This window comes from Hyaloscypha bicolor (assembly GCF_002865645.1).
Source record: "Hyaloscypha bicolor E unplaced genomic scaffold K444scaffold_182, whole genome shotgun sequence".
Lineage (NCBI taxonomy): Eukaryota > Fungi > Ascomycota > Leotiomycetes > Helotiales > Hyaloscyphaceae > Hyaloscypha > Hyaloscypha bicolor.
Genome location: NW_020194684.1, coordinates 6326099 through 6349528, shown reverse-complemented (window position 1 = coordinate 6349528; position 23430 = coordinate 6326099). Strand labels below are relative to the sequence as shown.

Here is a 23430-nt window from a genome sequence, read left to right as displayed (position 1 = left end):
TTGAGGTCACGTCGTTAGTCCTCGATGTATAGTAATCATCTGCCCACCATTGTGGGCCCTATTACCCTCGTCTTAAGTTGAGGGGGTAAGCACTAGTCTTCCTATCGGCCGACCTATCTATCACCACACTGCACCAATGCCACCAACATCTTCCATAATCATGAGAACAAAGCTTGTTTCGAACCTCAATCCACATTTGTTGCATATCGCACTTCTTTGCTGTGCCACATAACCCGTGATTGACGCCGTTGTAGGCGGGGAGAGGCACAGTCCAATGATATTTTGGGGCGGGCATATTCTCCGATGGGAGCGGGTGCTGAATAACGAGGACACCTGAAGTATGCTTGGAAATATATGTCCAAAATGGGACAACGTGAGTTTGTATATAAAATAAAGTGGCGGAAAAGAAGACATCAAGGGTCTGACTTCTGTGTTACTGTTAAAGGGAAGCCAAGGGAAAACACTTCTTCCCAGCTTCTCCCTAATCGGGTTAAAAACCATTGCGTGATCATATACTCATCTTCGCTTGATCTCTAGGAACTTTTGTGGCACATCGTAATCACGTCCGAATCACGCTAGGGCACGAATGCTTCCGTCCGAAGTCCAAGTAACGCCCAGATCGCGAGATGAAGGGTGAATATCTTATAACTGAGCGCGATCTTCAATGCCAAAGAAAGAGGGGGAAATCTCTTTGTTGCATATCGTAATCGCGTCTGACGCGGTTCACGTTGTTGGTTCTTATCTAGAGCAGGAGATGTACGCGTCGGGTCAGATGGAAGTTAGTTTCTGTTTCTGAATACAGAGACTATTGTTTGACGTCGGCAGAAAGGAGTGTGATATGCAACTGGTCTATAAGGCCAAGATACACACACTCTTGATATCAGAACTCATGGGAAAAGCTTATGATTAAGAATCGTTTTAGGACAGTAGGAGGAGAAGCATAGAAGGCTCACTCCTCCACAGATACTCCTCCCTATCGAAAACTCGTCAAGGCCGAATCTCATTGCTCCGAGAGACCTCTATTCATCGAGGTGACGTGTAATGGTATTTCAAAGTCAGCATTCAGTCTTTATATGCGGGTCTAATGGACTTGAATCTTACGATAGAAATACTTCTGTGCGAGAAACAGAGACCTCTCCCGATTAAAAGGACTTGAACCTCCCAAAGGAGCCACTGCTATTTGAGACACTGAGTTCGATTGAAACACACCTTTGAAGCGTTAACTCATTCACCTCCTATCTGTTTGAAGAGATTAGATAGCCTCCTCGGGTCACTCGGCCGAGGAGCTTGGGATAAGAATGATATTGCAATCAACTTGGCGACGATAACGAACCTCAAAATATTGCACTGGAGTGCGATATACAACAAAATTTTGTTGTTGGCTCTCTATGCCGCTAAGCTGAGAGTGAGGTCTCGGCCGAAGGGTACTGTAGTTGGAGGAGTGAGGGCATCACATCGCACCGCATTGAAGATACTGGCTTCATACTATCGCCGCTGAGAAAGATGCTCAGGGCTTGGCAGGACATCGAATATCACGACGGGGATGTAAGTTTCTGAACCAAGAGAATGTGGAATGAGCAGGCAGTGACAAAGTCACGTGACTTGTCGCATTTTCCCCCTGTGTATATCCAGCATAAGGACTTCCCAGGGTTTCAAGCACTGTAATGATTTAAATGCGTATTAAGGCGCGCAACCGCCTCAATCGAAAGCAAAAGTGCGAGAAAGACTTGATTTCAATACGTCGCATGAAAATCTCAACATGACTCGAACAACAACACTTCTCAGCCTGCACCTGACATCACTCTCATCCATCCCTTCAACCCCGGATTCTCAAAGGTCTCACTTGCAATAATCACGATGCAATGACACTCATCAGGCATTGAAATAATACAGGCAGCTCCAGCGCCCCGGTTTACTTCGCGCTCTGCTCACTACGACTTCCTCTCAACTATGGGTACCGACACGACTCTCGCGGCAGCAGCACTGGCAATCGCCCTCGTCGCACTATGTACAACGATAGGTCAATTGCTTCAGCAATACTTCGCAACCGCAGATGGTTACCGTCGATGCCAGAAGTCCGTCATGGGGGAGTATGCACGCAAAACGCGGTTACAGTGGAGATGGCGAGAGTTTCGTTTCGAGACGCTCTACACCACACCCGAGATCTTCCTTGTGGGACAAGGGGTGCCGAACAGAGTTGGTCAAGTTCTGCTCACCGGGAGTCAGAAATCGAGAGAGAAGTCCTTGGTTCCTTTATCGTCAGTGGAAAATGGGGATGCGGTGATGCTGACGCCGACGAATTTGCATGGTATGAAGCGGCAGCGGAATATGGAGTCGCAGCTTCAGGGAATGCAGCCAAGACCTTCGAGGATAAAAGGGGGAACTTATACGGGGGAGATGGCTTGCTGGGTGCCGTTGCTGCATTGGATTCATGAGAAAACGGGTGTTTCGTTGGACGATCGCCCTTCGATTACATTGCAGTGGACAGATCCCATGCTCATGCCTCCTCTCAATCTGAGGCTACCTGGAATTATCTTCCGCGAGCGGTCTTGGGATTTTCAACCTCCAGATGTGGTTCGACCTCTGGCAAAGACAACCCTCTCCGATATTGCAGTGATCGCACGACGGATGGGGATGAAATGGAAAGACTTCCGGCCGTCTGATGGAATTCTCAGAGCCGAAGGCCACTCTCAGACCATCACTTCTACAATGGTGAGATCTCTTGGACTTGTGCTTCAATATTCATACACCGGTCAAAATCAACGACTTGCTATGGCTGAACACAACCTGAGGAAGCGGCTGGTCACAGGATCTATTTTCACTGAACAAGAGGAGGTTTACATCCCCAGTGCTGAAGCAGATCGTCTGGGCTGCGGAGTTCTGAGGACTGATCGGAAACTTGGCCTACCCGATGTTACAGTCTCCACCCAAGCAGAGATCATAACAGCATTAGGATATCTGGATCGAAGTGGTACATCGGCAGCTGCTCTGACCAAGATACTTCGAGAGAATCCTGAGTACCGCTTTCGAGTCGCCGATATTGTTGCACTCACGACCCAGCCAGCTCGACTTCCTAGCTCTCATCTGGTTCAAGTTCCTGCTCCAAGCGATAACATGGAAGGAGTCACAAGAAGTTCTGTTGGTCGACGAGCTTTCCGGCAATGTCTCGAAGAATATATCGTCGTTCATAAAGACGATGTTGGCCATTATACCCAACAAGCCCTGGACATTTGTCACGAGATCGGCACCAAGTACGCAGCATGGGATCACACGGACGATTCAGCACTCAAGACGAGCAATGGATCGTTACACGAGATCCGCAATACCTTGATGTTGTCCAAGAAAGGCTTGATTCTCTTACCAAAGTTCTGAATCAGTGGGAACAGGCACATTCCTTCCGTTACCACCACCTTCTCGGCATCCATATCAGGATCGCGATGTCTGCTGATGGTGGGGGGACACCCATGCAGCAGAATCTGGGAACGGATTACAAAGCCGATGTAGATGGGTATTTCAGACAATTACCTAAGATTGTGGAGGAGATGAAGAAAGCCGGGTCCCATAATCAGCAGATGATCGTCGATGCATGGGTTTCGATGATGCTGAGGGCGATGTGTTGGGGTGCTTGCTATTTCTTTGTTCCTGGGGAAAGGGTTCCGATTCAGTATTTTGGGAGCCAGTTGCCGGTGTACATTGGATGAAAAACAACAATGCACGTTTGTCTCGAAGGCTGGCATGTCTTGGATTTCGATTTCCTGGATCTGGAACATTTATCGGTTTTACTGTCTTCTCAAAGAGCCATGAGAAAGTATAACTTGTAAGATTGACCGGCCTGCTGAACAAATTTCATCTACAGACAACTCGACATCGAAGTATAGATTCCATTAGCATATTCAAAATAAGTCTATGCCTCCAACATGCCAGCCTCTTCAGCTCTTGGATCCATCTCAATATCTTCGGAGAACACCTCCAGATCCAACAAGTCAGCCTCTCCAGCTCTTGAAGCAGCACTTTCGATCAGAAGCAAGCCGTGCAACGCCGAACGTACTTCCACAGAACATTCTTCTGACTCTACGTCACAACTATCCTCCCACACTTCGAGTACCGAAGAGCGGACCTTACAGGAGCAGATTGCTATACTCAGCAAAAAGGTCCGCAGATGCTCAGGAATGATCAAAACTCAAGGAAACCTACTTGCTGCCGGTGTCGTCTCCCGCCTCGAGAATGATCGACTGGGGGCAGAGAAGCGGAAGCTGAAGAAAGACATGGATAAGCTCATGAAGGAGAACATCAAGTTTCAACAAAGATTCAGGAAAAAGAAAAAGTCAACGCAGCTCTTTTGAATCTTATCCCTGACGAAAAGTGCGAGTTGAGGATCATCCACGATATCAGGAGAGAAAATCCGGCACTCCAAAAGGAGTGGGAAAAGTTTAGAGCCAAGCGGGAGAAGCGGACGGCTGAGGAAAAGCGAATACTTCAAGCCAAGACTGATGCATGGCACCGCCAATACTACCCTGAATGTTACGGTCCACCTCCTTCGAATCTCTTTGCTGCTCCAACTGTTAGCGCATGCCCTGAGATTAGAAATTTAGGAGGAATTTTGGTACAGTACACATGTTTTGCTTAGCTCTTGCTTTCTTTGTTTTCTTAAGTTTCTACTTCTCGTTCTGGTATCTGGATTTCTGGGTGTATCTAGACTGTGAACTTGGGCAGGACGCCTGATTGGATTGTCTTTGCCTAACTTGTGCTTTACCTCCTTTCTATTCCTTATCCAACATCTATCCATCCTTTTCGATCAGCTATTGTGGCAATTCGTGGGTTGTAGTCTTACCACGGTTTACCCCGAGATCTCCCAAAGCTAGTGATCTCTTCCACCACATCCTCTTCCGCCATTTATCAGATCTTCAACATCTCCCTTCGCCTACGCCGTAACCCTGTTCCTCTGCTACAGATATACATCGGCACGATACCCGTCATATTCACTCCCAGAAACAGAAGCAGCTGCTTCCACCACTTCAAGAGTGTGTTCTACCAACTGGACAGCTCGGTGGGGTACTCGCGAGGGTTGTTGCTGTTGTTGTTATTGTTGAAGGAGCCATCGTTGTATTTGAACGCTTGGATAGCATCAGCACCACCGATGCGCCGGTAGTCAGGCTCGGCAACGATTGCTGAGCAATCGATTAGTAATCGATTGTGTGCACTATTGATTAGCTATCGATTGTAATCGATTGGTAATCGATTACTAAACGATTATTACCCCGCACCCCACGAAAGCTAAGCACTAAATTTTTAGTACCTATAGCCTATAATTTAGCGATCGTAGCCCTAAAATTTAGCGATAAGCAGCCTATAATTATAGGGCTCCCTTTTCCTCGCGACCACAAGCCTCGAAGCTCACTTCTCACTTTCTCTCTCCACTTATTGCTTTTTACTTTTATATACTCGCCCTCTTAACCCCTCCCCCATTAAAAGTTGCCAAGCTTATGGGCCCAAGGCAGCCAGCGTATGGGAGGGCTAGTGGGAGACTAGTGGATTTGTACTATATTAAGGGGCCTTTCCCTGCCTTTAATAATGAGAACCAAGGCTTTTAACTACTTAAATTTAATATCCCCTAATTCCCCCTTTTACTTTTATACTTTTATATATATAGAGAGAGAGAAGAATTAAAGAGAGTGTAAATACTGAGAGAAAAGGAAGGAGGGGCAGTAATATGTGAGTGCGGCCGATTTTTGGTAGGGTAAATCGTAACAGACCCCCTTACTAGTATAGACTATGTCTTACCGGATACAGGAATAGCTATTAATATCATCTCAATAGTACTAATGAGCGATAGGCCAGAGGGAGTCTTTTCAGGGGCTTATCGTACGGTAAGCTACCTAGAATAGGGGGCAGCTTGAAGCCAGACAAGATGCAGGAGTACCTTAAGTACTAGAAAAGGAGCAGAGTTCTAGATACTTTCTTTAAATAAGTAAATAAGAGAGAGCCTTACCTTTATTATATATAGTATAGTACTCTACTAAACTTCTGGATCTTCTGGCATTAGAAAAGGGGTAAAATCATACGTATGTAGGGATTAGCTCGCTAAACAATCGATTGCACTATCGATACAATCGATACCTTACGATTGTGGCATCGATTGTTATCGATAGTGCAAAACGCCAATCGTTGCCGAGCCTGCCGGTAGTATTTCTACGAGTTCATTTGTAGTTGGCTCGGACGGTGGCGCAATAGGGGCCGCAAAGACGAGAACGTTGGAGACAATGGACGGGATGCTGGAGGACCTCGCCTCCGTGTTGGGGGGTGATGAGTTTGCGAAGTGAGAGCGAGTGAAATCTTGAGGCCGGTTTCTTGTTCGTTACTGATAGGGGATTATGAAAGCTAGGTCCGTGGGCTCGAGGATATGGCTTCCCAGGTGAATCGCGGTGACGGAGCAATGTCGAGGGGATTTTAGATGACAAGTAAGGTTTCTAGTTCGATGTGGGCGTGCCTCGACTCTCAAGTGAGTCTCCTCCATTTTTCGTTGTGCTTCTTCACAAACGTTGCGTGGGCATACCGGCAGAGTTCAGCTCTCTCTCATTACTATATCAAGGATCCAACGAGGCTCGTGTAGCCTTTCTTTAAGCCGGTCAGATATATCCCCGACCCCTCAGATTTATATCTCTCACTCATTATTGCCAGTCGCGACCCCCCAGAAATATGCTACCCAACTTCCAAGGACTAAGCACATCAACGCCCCAAAGCAAATCTTACTCAGCCTCTTCATCTCCCTTCCCTTCTCGCCGTAACCTTCCTCTCCACCGCCAACGATAAGCTTCCTCTCATTCATCAAGTCTCCTTTAATCAATCTCTGTTTTCTTGTCCATTGCAAGCGGCCAATATCGACATAGATCGAGCTTATCTTACCCGTCGATGTCTTAGAGAGTAGGAAGAGCGTGAGCATCGCGAGGGATACGATAAAAGAGAGGACGGAGAGCACAACGTAGACAGGCGTGACTTTCTTATAAGGGTCTGATTCTGGCGAGGAGTCTTGGAGAACTCCAGTTAGGATGCGCACTATGATGTTCATCCTATCTTACGTGTAAGTCAGGGGGTGGAGGTGGGGTAGAGGGACAAGCGCATTGTTCATGGTTATCTTGCATGCGTATGCAGAGCCGAAGACTGATGAGTGCCATAATGAGGTGCGGATGCTGTCTATGATTGTTGTAGGGCCGAAGGAATATGCCACAGCCTGGATTTATTTCCATTTAGTGGGGATATTAGTTTAGAGGCAGTGGATACATACGTATATTCCAAAAGCAGCTGCTGTTCCTCTCGTGGTTGTCGCCCAGTTCACGAGGCACATGGAAAGGAAGACTCCAGCTCCGCAAAGCACCACTGCAAGAATTCTTGGTCAGTTTGGTCCCTCCTCTCAATTGAATCATAATACTGACTGAGAGTAATGCGATTGCCAAGCAGATCAATGAAAATCCCAACACAAGGTACGACAAAGAACCCTGTTGTTCCATTAGCATACTTTCTCCTCACCAAGACATCCACCTACCAGCATATTGCAACACACTAGTATACCACCCGGCCGTCACCGCATCCGTGCCAAACCGCAACTGCGCCAACTCGGTTGCATTCTGCTGAAACACAATCGCGGTACTCGTCTCAAACAGACTGAACCCCATCACACCCCAAAACACCCACGGCAACTCCAACACTTTCCCCAATTCAAACTTCTTGTTCTTTTCAGTTAGCTCTTCGCCAGTGGCGGGATCGGGAGTGCTCTTGAAGGTGCGCTTGCAGTAGCGAGTGAAGAAGTAGAAGATTACTGTCATGAAATTCGTGAAGAGGTTCATGAAGACCGCTGTCCAGAAGACCCAGGAGAAGTCTCCGGTTTTCTTGGCGATGATGTTTGCTGTTGATTTGCCGACGAAACCGCCGATCTAGGGCACGTCAGCTCATCAATTCAATCCGTGTATGATTTGAGGGAACATTACCTTCCCAATTCCCAACTCAAGCCCAAGAGTAGCAGCAAACCCATGACTGGGAGGAAACCAACTAGAAAAGATCTTATACCTTCGGCAAATCAGCAACATATTTCTTGGGAAAGTGGAGCTGGGAGAACGGAACATCTCCTCGACCGGACCAGTGAGGTAGGGAGTTCGGGGCATAGGAAAAAGAGATAGGTTGGTTACTGTGCGATTTGAGTGGCGATATCTCCAAGTGCGAGCACAACTCGGCCGAAGATCATGAATTTGTACGAGCGGACTGTTGTTGCGGCCGCGACGAGAATGGAACCAACTGTATAGATGACGTTTCCGTAGAGTATTGCGCTTGCGCCGCCGATTCGGTCTGTTACCACGCCGCTGAGAAGCACGAGTGCTGTGACCATGAAGTCCTCGCTGGCTTCGAGGAGGGCGAATTGTGTGTTATTGATATTGAGGCCCTGTAAGATTTAGTTCTGGTTGATCAAAGGTGGTTGGGAGAAGGCATGGAAATACCTTCTTGAGTGTTGTCTTCATCGCCCCTGTTATGCCGCCGCTCCATGAGGAGCCGAATCCAATTGCTGAGACGAGCAGAATAGAGGCAAGTTTGAAAGATAGAGGGACTGTGACCAGTGTCGAGTTCTCGTTTGTTGACCCATCTGCTGGAATCGAGGACACTTCAACCCCAGAATTTCCTTTGTGCCCTTGGCTTTCAGCAGACATCTCGTTTGAGCTCCTCTCGGAAGAAACATTGTGCTTATCCATTGTACAGATGGATACTAGAACAATTTTCTCCAAAAAAAGGGTTACCTATTGCAGGAAAGACACCAAATGAACAACGGCTTGTGTCGAGGCTCTCCGGGGAACCGTCGCTTTAATAAGTCACGCATTTACTTACTCTCAGATCGACCCGGCGGTGCAACAAATGCGACATCGGATTCCAGCGAATGCCTCGCAGCACACTTATGCCTTTTAGGTTGTCCTCCGGTGAGACATCTATACGACGGTGAGCACGAGTGGATGTCGTGACATCGCCAATCGCTTTAGACTGGGACAACATCTTATCAGATGGATCTGATAAGATCCGATGCGGAGCTTGGCATCTGATTAGGAGGTGTTCATTGCCAGTAGGGCCCACTTTCAGGGGGTGAAGCGAGAAAATTTGAGAGAACGGGTGGAGAAAACCTGTGTTTAAAGCTTGGCAAAAGGGGGTTGAAAGTGGGGGGTGTTCGTGGAAGAGATGGGCTCATTGGTACGTGGAGTACGTTGGGTGCAAGTGAAGTCACAAAGACGAGACGAAAATCTTTTATGTTCTGACTCGAACGAGTTCATCTACATGTTCCCAAGTTTGGGAGTGTAACATGCAAAATTCGCTCCCCACTTGAGACCTATTGACTCTTGGTCTCAGAATTCAAAAGAACTCCACTGCTGATGGTTGTTTGCTGACGAACCCCGAACTTTTTATCAGGTTCTCAATTCGCCTGCTTTAAGTCAGTAGTACAGCCAAGCCCTGTTTTCACTTCCACGCATCAGAACAAACTTACAAATGCCGTCGCATCATGCCCGCACAACCTCGCCTGCCAATTTCCACTATCAATGGCAGGGAGTTCATTAGTATGAAATCCATCCCAAGGCGTCACACCATTACAAGCATTGAAAGCTTTGAACTTCTTGTCTCGCGCCTCTTGCTTTGGTCCGTCAGGAACAGTCTCTCTTTTGGATTGTATGAAACTCCGTTCTTGAACCAACTTGTATCTCGGCTCTCGAATTTCTTGAAATGCTTTCAGGACCTTTGGGATACCGTCCGTTGTTTCAACTCGCTCAAGACACTCTACTAGAGTCGCCGCGTCTTCTATAGCTATGCCACCTTCCTACTTTCGTGAGTATCTTACCACAAGCTTCAAGTGGGGGAGAATACTTGTCCCACCCATGGCAGAACGGCATGAAGTGCATCACCGAGAAGTACCACCCCCCTACTCTTACACACCTACGGCGCTGGCATCGATTCCACCATCCTCCAAACTTGTGATTTTTCCACATACTACAACACCTTCTGGATAACGGGAGAATAGTCCTTGAGGTATTCTCTGAGCTTCTCGATGTTTTGCGGTTTGCTCACTCCCGTCTCCATCAGCAGGACTTTCATCTCTGCCATGTGTAAGTTCATTCCTCTACATTGAATAACATCTCTTCGTCGTTCCTTCTATCAAATGGCTTGTTTCGCAGGCTTAGCAATGATAACTAATTTCCGGTATTGATCCGTATTGATACCAGAATCGTAGAAGAATCCACTAGCCGACCGCCCCAAAAAATTTTTGACTGCCATTTAAATAATGATTATTTAACTACCACAACTCAATTTACTACCAAATAAATTGTTTTCTGAATCTTTTACTACCTGCCGAGATGCTTGTCAAGAAAAATCACTATTCTGAATGCGAGGGCGATCCCGACGAGCTCCTTAAAGCAATAAGGCTTCAAATAGCCTATCCGTTCCGCTGCCACCAGGTGCGCCCCCCCTATACGATTTTCTCTCAACTTCAAACTTAAATAAATCTTCACGTAATAATATAAGACTTAGGTCCTCTTATTAAACAATAAATAGCCTTTCAGTTAGCTCTTATACAAATTTTTATATTGTTTTTATAAAGTATCTATAAATTGAAATGCATTAGAAGAGTCAGGGTTTTAATGTTTCGTATATTTAAGCGGAGGGCGTAGCTGGTGGCAGCGGAACGGATAACTATTATCTCGACTAAAACAAGAAGAAATTAATACACCAAGTTACTACGGAATATAAAGTTTATTAGGAAATACTTCGAGATCAAATTAAGGGAGTAGTACTAAAGGCAAAGGTTATAATAATATAATAGCGACTATTACTAAGGGAAAAAGCAGTAATCTAATAATATATTCTGAAATTAGAAGTATAAGAATAGCCGCTAATAGTTTGTGAGTTATATATATATACGAGTATAATAATAATTTATAAGAAAGGGTCCTCGATTTTAGTAAGGTGGTATATATAAAGCGGGGTGCTACTATTTCTAACAATTTTTAGTGGGTGCGGCGCAGCGCATACTAAAAAATAAAAATAAACACTACCTTACGAGCGATTCTAGCCGCACTATAAGGTTAAAACATATATATATATATATAGCCGTCAGGATATCGAAAATACTATAAAGTATTAATTTGTAATAGGATTTGTAATTATAATGAAGGTATAATTAAAAATCGAATGTTTTGGGGTAGGCGGTTGGGGGGTATGGGCTTTTATGCCCCAGAACTCCACTGACTTTGGGCCTCAGGCTCGTTAGCGTGGCAGTATTACTTCACCTCAGCCAGCCCACGACGATCAACCACGCATACCGGTGGTTACAGGAGGACTGTGATTACACGGACAGGTTTAGCAAGCCCTCCAGGTGTCAATACTAGTCGAAGTTCCTTTGGACATTAAAGTCGTGTTCTAAAGAAAGAAATTTGTTGCCAGCACGGCGCTCTTCTTATGCTGAAATCCGCACAGTTCGAAAAGACGCCGGCCGAGCCGTTCCGTCCCGCCAAGTTGGGTCGCCATACCTCGAATAGAGTCGTGTGCCGCTGTACATTTTTGGAGGGAGGTGCAAGGTCACCTTCCATTTACGTTGAATCTTATTCGTTGCTTTTGGTTTTTTTCTGTCTACCTCGCCCTGATCTGGTCTGGCGCTGGCACGCCTACCTTTGCCAACGAATCACAGTTTTGTTGTATCATTCCATCCACAATCATGACGAATTCCAGGTTGTGGGGTCCTGAAGGGTATTATGGAGTGGAGAAGTCTTCAATGAGGTTCTAATGTACAGTACAAAATGCGGGTGATGTGCCCCTGCGAGCTTGCCAATGACTGCATAGTAGAGATGTTTCCTCAGCATTCCAAACGCCTGCCTCTTTCATAACCCCTTGCTCATATCGTACAATTGGATCGTCCACCATTAAGAATCGATTCTCTCATCTTTTTTTTCGTTCGTCCGTCTGTCTGGAATATGTTAGTTACCTGCTCTGGCTAGTTGTAGCACACTTGGCGGACTTTAAGAAGAAGTATGCAGAACTACTGTCCGTTTCCTAAGTCGAGTTAGTATTGGGATGGGAAAGCAGGAGCTGCATGATGGTACCTGGATCGCCGGGCTGTGGGCGGGGCGGGGTGCCCCCTTCGCCCCCTTTTGAGCTTCCCGCCCCTCCATTCTCCCCCTGTCTATTGACAAGCGTCTGTGGCTGTGAAGCCCCACACTTCTGAATAGATAGATGGAAAGGCATAATTGAAGTGTTCGAAGTTCCTCGCGATGCATATTTGATGTGCATTATTGCTTCTGAAATTAAGCATGTGTTTGAACTTTGAATGTTGGAAGGCATTGTTGCCACGCACTGGATGCAAACTCTCTTATAGTGTTCTGTCATTGTAACATCCTCTCTGCGATGCTTCGCGCGTGAATTCATGACAACCGCTTCGAAGTTCCTCGCAGCAGAGAAGAACTCGATTACGGGTCTGGTTTAGGACACAAATTCACCAAAAGAGTGGTGACACAGAATGGCCAGAAGCGAAAGCTCGCGACGCGAGAGTGAAGTTGCTTCTAGATCCATGCTGCCAAAATCACACAACAGAAGACAGGCATATCGAGTCGAATGTAATTGTACAAGGATGCATTGTTTGATTGTTGATATCTGTACCGGTACTCAATGTGTATTGGAAAAGAGACTCTCGTCTGTTTATCTAGCACAAGCCTGTCCATTCACCAATGCGAGTATGGAAGCCCGATTGTCACGGGCTCCGGGATTTCTCGGTGGCAGAATACGTCACCGACTTGAAAATATGTTTGCTTCAATGTGGAAAGTGCGAGACATCGGCGTGGTGTCGCGAGTGCTCGCGCGAAGGTGCGCCCCTCTCGCCCCTTCTCTTACTACCCCTGCACATCTTGACATGGAGTGCCGCGAAGTCTCGCGGAAAGCCTGACAACGCCAACTTTGGTGACAAGACCAGAGATAACCCCCCATAACTTTGGGCCGAAATCTTCAGCAGAGTCTTTCAACATTTTGAGGTCACCGGGTTTTCTTAAAGACACTATCTGTAGAAGCGTCCTTGTGGGTTTGTCACGAGTGAGCCCTTTACTAATTTTTTACCGCTCTAAAATCGGGATCCGTGTTGAAGACCGTGGCCATCATAGGGCTGGCCAGATGGCAAGAATGATCGCACATGGAGCTATTCCAGCAACGACACAAATCGGTAAGTCCTTAAAGTTACCTCCTTCATGCTTAATGGCAAGCCAGCGCCACTCTGTGTATATTTTTTAATACAAGAAGAGTAGACTAAAATAAAATTTTCAGGGAAGATAGCCGAATGCAGCTCTGGTCTTCTCCAGAATGGTTGCATGCAGGCATATTGCAATACAGCATACCCACATGCTATACTAGCCTCGACGATCGACAGTTCTCCAGAACTAGTTGTTCGTCTTCTGCAGTTCCAAATTTGGAGTTATGTTTTCCTGAGGGAATTCAAGCATCATGCCCGGGTTGCCGGGCTCACCGAGCGCTGCATAAGATGCTCGCAAAAGTGGCGGCAGCAACACACTCACAACTCAAGCTATTCATCGACGATGGCGAGTGACAGCAAATTTACGCCACGTCCTTTGGTTTCTAGCTTCGACTCCACTGTGCGGTTGAAGAAATTTAATGACGATGGTCGCGAAGATGACCAGGACCAAAATTCTCCAGATGGTGATAAGGACCCAACAACTGCCACGCCTAGGCCACTGGATACCCTTCGTTTTGCGTGCCACTTCCACAAATATTCGCCGTCAAGGTATTGTGCAGCAGGATGCAGAAACAAGACATGTGAGCATCCTGGGTGGGAGAATATTGCTGGTGTGAAGTAAGTCTTGACCAATTTCACATGCAAACTAAGTTGACCTTGCAAAGGCAACATCTCCAACGGCAGCATATTGCTTCAGTGGATTCCCTCGCCTGCAGTCGCACAAACGGGCGAAACCAATGTGACTTGCATCCGGAAAATGGCCAACCCCTCAGTCGTACCGAACCAGAACAATGTGAGAGTATCGATCAGGCACAATGGCAATTGATATGTCGCCTTGTGATACCAGACAGATGCCGTGACGAAAATATTTGGTTTGAAATATGGGCAATTCTCTTTCCTGGGACCCAGGCCCCAGCACATCCGTGTAAGAGCAAGATTCAGCCCTAAAAGCCCCAAGTTGGACATTAACATCTTCACAGGGCATGAGACCAGAATGCAAACGATTTCGAAACCCTCCAAAATGTCAACAGATTCAACAGAGTCATTTCTAACTAGTTCTGGGACAACACACGACCATAGGGCGCAGACCAGGCCTGATTCAGATCACAGCGCTCTCGTCGAGACAATAACAGAACCCAACACACCCTCTCTTCTATCTGGAGGCTCCCAAATACATTCAATTACGACGATATTATCCTCTGCTTCATGTGAAAAGTCTGAAAATACGTTTCTGGACAGTACAACCGGAATTTTGGTTGCTTCTCCCCCTTTGGGGACGAATTGCTACCGAGCTACTATTCCCCAATATAAATCTCCATCTGCACGTGAATTGGGAGATTCCCCAGGTGATTGGTCTCAGTTTATTGCAAATCCGTCTTGGGATGATAGCCAAATGTACGCTTTTCTTCTTTTTTTCTCTTTAGATTCGTGGATTATTGTAGCTGACAAAATTTAGTTTGAAGAGTATCGTGAATGATTTGAATCATGACCCGACTCATTTTGTGAGAAACCTTGCCTCCGAATATTCAACGGTGTCAGCGACTTCGCCGGATCGGGGTCTTGAAATTGATGACAACTTACTGGACTCCCCTCAATACCTGGAAAACAGAACTGTCTTTGATCCATTTCCGGAACGCAAAATAGCCCTGTGCACGGCTTGGAACCACTCCGTTGATGCGAATCGTCTTGTAGAAGCTAACGAGAAAGAGAGCATTTCTGAGCAGAACATCGAGCCTAAATACAATGATAAGCAAAATATGCACTCCGAAGATTTAGATTATATGGATCCGATTTCCAACACAGATTTATGGACTCAGAGCGATTCCAATGGCTTTGAATCTTTTGAGTACTGGGTATTACAAGATGCTCTAGCATCTGAACCTGATCTCTTCGCTCGATCACTCTCTTTATTTCAAGCAGAGTGGCAACGCAAGAATATACCTCGTTCTCCCGGGGTGGTTAGTTATGCCACCACAGGAGATTCTGCCTCAGAAACTGGTGCTATCTTATCTGAAGCGAATGAAGGCAGGCAAAAAGAAACAGGAAGGCACCCTAGAAAGCATAATATACCGAGGAGAGACCCTGATGAAGGTGATGAAACTGACGACGAGCCAAGACGAAAACGGCAGAAGCAAACTCGGGACTCAAACAAGGCATATAATGGCCCAAGGTTTGCTTGTCCTTTCTATAAGAAGGATCCGTCCAAGTACTGTCCCAGCGCAACAGCAGGAGGAAACTACTCGGGTGACAAGTTTGCACATTGTCATAAATACGGAAGTATAGAATTGCACCACCTTGTTAGGTAAAGCCACTAATGGATTTTGCTTTTTCATGTTTTAGTTCGCTGATTGCGATTACAGTGACCATTTAAAGAAGCACAAGATTTTCGATTGCGCAAAATGCTGTGAAGAATTCGATGGCGCTGAAGCCGCTTTGAATCACGCCGATGTATGCCCTCGTGCTGGACAGCCGCCGGCCCGAGCGCCTCGTAGAGATGGTATCGACAAAACACGACTGAATGCGATCAAGACAATAATGAGTAACCGAGGAAAGAAAGATCAAGAAAAATGGATGCAAATCTTCAATGTGTTATTTCCATCCACACCCCAACCACCGAGCCCTTGTAAGTAGTCCTGTTCATGCTCTGCCAATTTACACTGACTTTAATGATGAAGATTGTGAACCCATCGCTGTTCCATTAACCTCGCCCGCTGCGGAATCCTTGATACGGACCTGGGAGATGTTGGTCCAGACCGAGTGTAGAGATGGTAAAATGTCCATAGAGAAAGAGACATTCGATAATTGTGTGCGCCTTCTCAGGCATGCTTTACAGATAGAAAGCACAAGAGCAGACCCGAGCATTTTTACAGCAATTCCCACACCAAGCTCTGGCAGTATGGTTGCAAGCACCCCATTGTTTGCAAATGAAAGATCTAGTCAAGCTGGCACGCCATTCCTTTCCAACCGAAGCTTGTCGAGAGTAGGCTCAAGCACAAAAAACGTAATGTCAAACACACCAACTTCATCATCCAACTTTTCCGGCCGACAGAATGTTGGAGCACCCGAAACCCTATCGAACCGTCTTCCGAGTTTTTCATCTTCCCCATGGTTACGCGACGAGAGAGATGGCTACACAGATGGTGCTTTTCGATCGAATTGGGGTGAGGGAGCCTTATCAAACGAAGGTCTCCAGACGAGGTCCCAACCTCAAAATGTATACAATCCGCCAAGTCAAGGTTCATCAATTCTGCCCGGAGAATCCTCAGGTGGGTTTGAAAATACGACTCTACAACTACGGAATTACGAGGACTCTACTCCTATTGAAGGCAACACTTACATTCCAGAGCAATCAGGCTGGCAAAACCTATCCGCTCAGGGCCAACAGTTAGTAATGACCTCAATGCCTGCAAGATCGACAGGAAACCAAATTCAGGGGCAACCGGACATGGTGCACCAGCTGGCAAGTTACCTAGCACAGGGACAAGATCTGCTTCGAACTGTAAGACAATCTATTCCAATCGAGAGCACAGGAGCCACTTCCAGCCAGGCTCCGTCACGGGAGACCATTATGGGACCGCCAGCTATTCATGAGAGGTCATCAGCTGGGCATAGCCTTTCATCGAATAGCCCTTCCCCATGTATCAGTGGTAGTAGACCAATCTCTCCCATACACGAATTTGCGCTATCTCAACAAGCGCAAACCCAACAGCAAACCCATCCACATCAGCCAAATCCGGTCCATTCAAGCCATGTACACCGCCCGCCAGCCCTCCAACGAGAGCATCATCGCCTTGTTTCGTCGCAACCCATTCTATCAACACCCTATCATACCATCGAGAGCGATATCTACGCAACATCTGCAAATCAAGGCTTCTCGAACAACAGCAACAACGGCTTGTGGCAAGAAATGCCGCCACGGTACCCTCCAGGACATCGATTTGGTGTGCCGACTAGCATGGCAACGGATATGATGAGCAACAACGACGACCTTACCAGACTGCTGGACCCCAATTACTCCATTGATGACAACCCCACCAGTATGGCCTTTGGGTCAGCCCCCAACAACAACCAAAACAACAGTAACAATAACGGAACGGATCTAAGGTTCGGGAGGAGAAGCTAGAGAGAGGTGGGATGTTTTGGAGAGAGCACTAATGGCCCAGAAAGTCACTGTTGTGAGTAGGAGTGCATTTTGAGATCTGCCAAGGTCAGTAATACTTATGACTGTCATAACCTCGCAGTGAGTAACCCACCGCACTTAAAGCGATTAAGCCACAAGAAGGGGAAAGTGCGCTTGAAACTCCACTAGACGATCGTCGGGATGAACCACAGCTGAAATCGTGCCTGCCTATGCCTGATTTACAATGACATTTCCTTGTCTCGATGTATTGATGGAGATGCCTACCGGCTCCCGAAGAGCAACCCGAGATTTAAAACTTACATGGGGATAATGAGGAGGATGAGGAAGGAAGATGGGCTGAGAGTCAGATAATATTGTACTTACTACACTTGTACAGTGGCGTGGACAACAAGACGTCGAAAGATGACAGGATACTGCAACAGAATTTGAAGACTGGGAAACCTTTTACACAATCCATGTTTCCTGATCGGCGGACACGATAAATACATCGTGAAGATGACCCCAGAAACGGGGAAGCCGTCTTGGGAAGCTCTGCATTTCAATTGATTATTCCATGCCGCACCCCTAACGAGCCTGATCGCATAAGCCTATACTCTTAGGGCATTTCGCTAATAATTATTTACTAAAGAGAACTTTAATAATTCCAACTTTTTTTATAATTATTTAGAATAAGATTTCTAAATCTGATTTAATTTCTTTTATCTTATATATTTAAGTTTAAAGAAAATAGAATTAGTAATTCTTAAATAAATATAAAATAAAATTATTAATTTTAATTTTATAAGGCTTAGAAATATTACTAAAAATATAAATTTATATAATTAGATTTATAAATAAAAAAGAGTTATATATTTTAAAATAATTATTTATAATTATATATAATATTTATTTTATATTAAAAATAAATTAATATTATATTAATAATATATAATTAAAATAAATAAAATTTAAATTTATTTAGTAAAAACTTTTATTATTTATAATTATCGGTTTACTAGTAATATATAGTACTATTATATAGTTATAGAAGTACTATTTATATAAGATTAGTAAAGTTATTATTTAGAAGTAAGGATTATAATATTATAGTATTAATATATAATTTCTAAATCTACTAAGCCTAAAGGAGTCTAGTTTACTAGTCGAGTTACTAATAAAATATAAGGTTATATAACTATATCCCGTATTCTATATCTTATTACCTATATCCTGTATCCCGTATCCTGTAACTATATATATAACTCCTAAAGAAATAGCTATATTAATACTAGAAACTTTCTAAAAATGCAAAAAATAGTATCTTTTTCTAATTATATATAAATTCCCTAATTCGGCCTAGTACTAGATTTCCCAAATACTTTATATATTTATATTACTTCTAAGGTTTTAGTTATATACTAAGGGCCGTGGCCTTTTATATATAACTTCTCTTTCTATAATATTTTCCTATCTTATATATCTATTTTTCTATTCTATTTGTATTTAATCTATTTCTTTATATTTAATTATATAATATTCGTATTAATAAGGTACTTAAAGGCATTTAATGGCTTTGATTTTATTATAGAGTTAGTAGGATTCGATTCTCCCTTAATTTACTTGACTTCTATAATCTCTCGTTATTTATATACCTGGTAGAGGTATATTATATTGATTATTAGGTATTTCTCTCGAGTAGTACCTAATTTAATAAGGTATTTATATAATAACTTTGAATTCGTATAAATAACTAGTAGTAATTCCATTTTAAGTATTTTATTAATTATAGATTTAACTAAAGTACCTATATTAAAACCATAAGCTATATTATAAAGTTCTAAAGCTAAAATACTTCTAGTAATTCTCTTATATTTAGTAGAGAACTAGTAGATAATATTAGTATATCTAGTTCTATTTACTAGAACTAGAATATATCCGATTTAGGAGAAGAGATCTCTATTATTTATAAATAAAGCATCTATAAAAATAATTAAATATAAGAACTCTTTTACTAGCTTTATAAATCTTAGTTCTCTGGCGGTATTCTTAATTTACTATTAAATATACTTATTAAATACCTTTATATTAGTTTCCGAGGATTTAATAGCTTGAGTAGTAATTAATAGATTATATAAAGCTTCTAGTTAATAGACTAATATAATATATATTCCTCTAGTATATTAGGTAATATATTAGTTTTTAATAGAAAGATTTTAATAAATAGTACTTCTATTACTTATAGTAGTAATATTTTTTATAGAAATAGTTCGGAGGTTTTTATACTAGTATTCCTATATAAGGATAATTCTAGTAGTATCTATATAAATAATACTTCTATTAAACTTGAGATTATAATTAAAAGTAAGGGATTTATATTCCTTAGCCAAGAACTTAGTCTTATAGAGCTTTAGTTATTTTGCCTTTATAAAATTATTAGTTCCGACAAATAAGGTATTATTAGTTTAAAGGCTAATAATTCCGAAGGGTTACTTATTATAGAGGAAATAAGGGTTATAAGTCGACTATTCTATAAAAAGCTTATTAATATAATAGAAATAATAAGTTTTAAACTAGTAGTTCCTAGCTTCCGATATATTATATAATGGTTTTATAACTTTTAGAATAGAATTATACTTTAGATTTAACTCTCTAGTAAGCTTATAAGATAGGTTAATATAGAAATTATAATTAAGTAAGATTATTAATTAGATATAAGCTTATAAGATATTATATAAATATAATTCTATAGTATTTATTATTATAATAGTAATACTAAAGATAATTCTCTAGCTAATATATTAGATAATAAGTAATTATATTAATACTATATATTTCTTACTATTATTATAAGCTTGGATAACTAGTTTCGATTTCTTAAGTTCTTTTTCTATATCTTTATTCTTGATCTTATTAATAAACCGGGAGTTAAAGATATATATTTCTTTTAGTATCTGAGATCTAAGAATAACCTTAAATATATTCTTTTTCAGGAAATTAGTAACTTTAACTTAATAGGAATCCTTATATAGTTTATTATCCTATAGAAATACCGTAATATCTGAGGTCTTATAAGGGTATTTTCTATTATATTTTAGTAAAATAATAGAAGGAATTATACCTGTATTACCTTTAGCCTTACTATTAGATTCGGAAACAGGTTTAGGTTCGGGACTATTAGTAATAACCTTAATATCCCCTATATAAAAGGGCTTTATAGAAGTCGAACGAAAGATAGTATTACTATATAGTAGAGCTAGTATATAGTTCTTTCTATTAATAGCTACTAGCTTATATAGTCTATCCCAATTACTAGGTTAACTAGTATTTCTTTTATACTAAATAAGAATATTTGAATTTAAAAATAGTTTATAGATATTAGTAGTACTAGAACTATTTCGGGTATTTAAAGTATTTATAATTTAATATTTAGTTTAAAGCTTCTGAATTTCTATTATTACTTTTTTAAATACTACTAATTACTATAATATAGTAGGTAATAAGATATTATATTTAGTTATTCGAGATAAAGTATTATAAACCAAAAGAGTTAGGATAATACTATTAGGTCCTATAGAGTTATTAATAGCCTTAAAAGCTATTTGAAATATAGTATTCTTATTAATTCTATTAATTTCGGCTATAATAATAAAATAGATATATTAGATTAGGCTATAGTAGTATTTTATAATTCCGATAAAGTTATAAGCTTTTATAGAAATAATCTTAACTTTAGTTTTTATAATATTTATAAGCTAAGCAAACTTCTTACTAGTAAACTACTTTCTAGTATCTATTATAATTTAATTAGAAGGGCCTAAATAGTTATTAATTTAGTATTACTTAAATATATCCCAAATATATATTATACTAATATTCTAAAGCTATTAGCTGGCTTAATATCGAGTATTTTTATTAATAATATAGAATATAGACTTACTAGAAATATAGAAAATATTAATAATAATAGAATAATTAAAGCTAATATTATCTTTTAGGTTAAATTTAAATTATTCGAATAATTAGCTATATTTCTGATATTACTTATAGTACTTTATAAGATACTTAAGGGCTTCTATATTAATATTATAGCCTGCTTATTCTAGTATATTTTGAAGCTTACTAATAAATAGATAACTAAAATAATAATATAGATATTATAATTTAATCTTTATAAAAAAGCAGGAATTATAAATAAAGAATTCGAAAATAAAGCCTTATAATATAGTATTTCAAAGCAGGAAAGAGTATCTGAAATATTATATTATAAGTATATATTTTCTAGTAAAAATAATAAGATAATTAGTAAGATTATTAAAGTAGACTCTTAGCTTATCTATATTAGCTAAGCTAAATAAAAATAGAATTTTTAAAGATATAATATAGAATTATACTTACCTAATTAGTATACTTACTATTATAGATCTAATAGAAGATATAGATCTAATACTAAACTAGATATTAATTTGACTTTTAGTAGTTTTATTAAGTTTAATACTATTATTAGTTTACTAGAGAGCTTGAAATTAGTTAGAATTAGTAGTTAAGTATCTGGAAGCTCTAGTATTAATTATAATTCTATAAAAGCAGTAAGTATTATATTTTAATATACTATTAACTATAAAAGTCTGGGCGTTTTCTATTAAGAGTTTAATAGGCTCTAAGATATGGTTTTTGCCTATTATCTAATATATAAGGAAAAGAGAAATAAGGTTATTTATAAGGATATTAGCTATAATTATTAGTAGAATAGGAATAGTAAAAGTAGCTAAAAAGCTTTTAACTAAAATAAAATAGGAATCTGGGTAGTATTTTTCTTTTTTATTCGTTTTTACTAATAAAGCCTTAAAAGTATTATTTACTAGTTTATTCTTATTATCCTTATTATTTTCTTTGCCTTTAGCTTTAGTAATATACTATATATAAGTATTACTAAAGTATTTATTAAAGTTATAGGTATTTCGGGATCTAAACTAATAAATATTTCTATTTCTAAATTAAGCCTTCTTAGCTTTTTATTTTTCTAATATATATTTCTATAAGCGGTATTCGGGTTTCTTATATATAAAATACGATTTCGGGATATAATTATTATAATTATAGGACTTGAAGTAATTATTACAGGTTCCGAAATTATAATTAGGTCTGTATTAATAATTTCCGGAGGAATAATAGCTTAGAGAATTCTAAGAGTAATATTATTAATTAGTAAAGAAGGTTTCGGGATTAGCTTATTATTTGCTTTTATATATAGTAATAGATAACTAGAGCTTATTAATAAGCTAGCCGAGATTTGTAGGAAGGTCTGAGATTATATATTTATATATCCGGAAGCCTTAGTAAGAGGTAATAATGTTATTATAGAGGAATTCGGTATTTTATAAGTTAGATATAAGACTATACTATAATTAATATAATTCGTTAATTAGTAATTAAATAGTTTTAAATATTATCTTTTCCGGAAATTTAGCTATTATAGAAGCTAATATAGTAGTATTTCACTTATCTAAATTTTGATATTTGAATTTAGGGCCTTTAAAAAAGCTATAGATATTAATATAAGCCTCTTTATATATATATTAAGAGAGCTAGTTACTATAGAAATAGTCTTAAGCTAGTTCCTTTAGTATAATAGGAAAAGCTCGTATTAGTATCTCTTATAGAAGCTTTATATATTAGTAGATATTAAGGAAAATAGTAAATTTATAATTAAAATTACTATTAGATCTATTATATTTTTATTCTTTAATATAGATCTTAGTAACTTCCCTAATAAGTTTTATAGTTAAAGGAAATTAGGGATTATTTAGATATAATTATAGTAGTAATAGTAGTAGAAGTATACTATTTGTTTCTGGAGCTTCTATACTAGTATATAAATCTGGTAGAGATATAGGATATAATAGTAAAAGGAATAATAAAGGAGGTAATAGTAGTATAGGAATATTAAAGATAATAGGTTCTAAGTACTTATTCTTTATAAAAGTAATAAAGCCTAATAGGATTAGTTCCTTAATAAGGTCTAGTCTGGCTACTAATATATTCTCGTTTAACTATATAT

General features: G+C 40.7%; 6 protein-coding genes across 6 annotated transcripts; 2 read left to right on the top strand and 4 right to left on the bottom strand.

Annotated features, from left to right (window-relative positions):
* Nucleotides 1–1950: 1950 nt before the first annotated feature.
* On the top strand, nt 1951–3372 carry K444DRAFT_669894 (uncharacterized protein; the record flags this gene model as incomplete). The annotated part of the gene is made up of 1 exon (XM_024887571.1): nt 1951–3372. One exon carries the CDS (start codon nt 1951–1953, stop codon nt 3370–3372), a length of 1422 nt encoding a protein of 473 aa, XP_024729218.1.
* Nucleotides 3373–4235: 863 nt separating this feature from the next.
* K444DRAFT_258469 (uncharacterized protein) lies at nt 4236–5159 on the bottom strand. Its single transcript, XM_024871383.1, has 3 exons — nt 4832–5159; nt 4608–4787; nt 4236–4550 (listed from the first exon to the last, which is right to left on the bottom strand). The coding sequence occupies exons 1-3, from the start codon at nt 4891–4893 to the stop codon at nt 4298–4300; spliced, it is 495 nt and encodes a 164-aa protein (XP_024729217.1). The 5' UTR covers nt 4894–5159; the 3' UTR covers nt 4236–4297.
* A 1502-nt stretch (nt 5160–6661) lies between these two features.
* K444DRAFT_648119 (major facilitator superfamily transporter) lies at nt 6662–8693 on the bottom strand (the record flags this gene model as incomplete). Its single annotated transcript, XM_024885427.1, has 8 exons — nt 6662–6997; nt 7112–7228; nt 7283–7374; nt 7431–7493; nt 7541–7928; nt 7983–8061; nt 8181–8431; nt 8487–8693. 8 exons carry the CDS (start codon nt 8691–8693, stop codon nt 6662–6664), a joined length of 1533 nt encoding a protein of 510 aa, XP_024729216.1.
* A 938-nt stretch (nt 8694–9631) lies between these two features.
* K444DRAFT_511621 (uncharacterized protein) lies at nt 9632–9948 on the bottom strand (the record flags this gene model as incomplete). Its single annotated transcript, XM_024873470.1, has 2 exons — nt 9632–9841; nt 9889–9948. Coding segments are annotated over 2 exons (270 nt in total), but the record flags the coding sequence as incomplete, so codon positions are not given.
* A 4064-nt stretch (nt 9949–14012) lies between these two features.
* On the bottom strand, nt 14013–14339 carry K444DRAFT_621441 (uncharacterized protein). The gene is made up of 2 exons (XM_024881910.1): nt 14233–14339; nt 14013–14177 (listed from the first exon to the last, which is right to left on the bottom strand). Exons 1-2 carry the CDS (start codon nt 14296–14298, stop codon nt 14022–14024), a joined length of 222 nt encoding a protein of 73 aa, XP_024729214.1. The 5' UTR covers nt 14299–14339; the 3' UTR covers nt 14013–14021.
* Nucleotides 14340–15610: 1271 nt separating this feature from the next.
* On the top strand, nt 15611–17556 carry K444DRAFT_258426 (uncharacterized protein). The gene is made up of 2 exons (XM_024871381.1): nt 15611–15875; nt 15928–17556. Exons 1-2 carry the CDS (start codon nt 15788–15790, stop codon nt 17373–17375), a joined length of 1536 nt encoding a protein of 511 aa, XP_024729213.1. The 5' UTR covers nt 15611–15787; the 3' UTR covers nt 17376–17556.
* The last annotated feature ends 5874 nt before the right edge of the window (nt 17557–23430 follow it).

Bases quoted from the DNA above. Each gene is read 5' to 3' on its own strand.
- K444DRAFT_258469 (XM_024871383.1), bottom strand. From the start codon at position 4,893: ATGGCGGAAGAGGATGTGGTGGAAGAGATCACTAGCTTTGGGAGATCT. The intron at 4,788-4,831 runs GTAAGACTACAA...CTGATCGAAAAG, and splicing joins AGATCTCGGGGTAAACCGTG to GATGGATAGATGTTGGATAA. The intron at 4,551-4,607 runs GTACCAAAATTC...CAGTTGGAGCAG, and splicing joins CTAAGCAAAACATGTGTACT to CAAAGAGATTCGAAGGAGGT.
- K444DRAFT_621441 (XM_024881910.1), bottom strand. From the start codon at position 14,298: ATGACTCTGTTGAATCTGTTGACATTTTGGAGGGTTTCGAAATCGTTT. The intron at 14,178-14,232 runs CTGTGAAGATGT...TCTTGCTCTTAC, and splicing joins TTGCATTCTGGTCTCATGCC to ACGGATGTGCTGGGGCCTGG.
- K444DRAFT_258426 (XM_024871381.1), top strand. From the start codon at position 15,788: ATGAGTAACCGAGGAAAGAAAGATCAAGAAAAATGGATGCAAATCTTC. The intron at 15,876-15,927 runs GTAAGTAGTCCT...TTAATGATGAAG, and splicing joins ACCCCAACCACCGAGCCCTT to ATTGTGAACCCATCGCTGTT.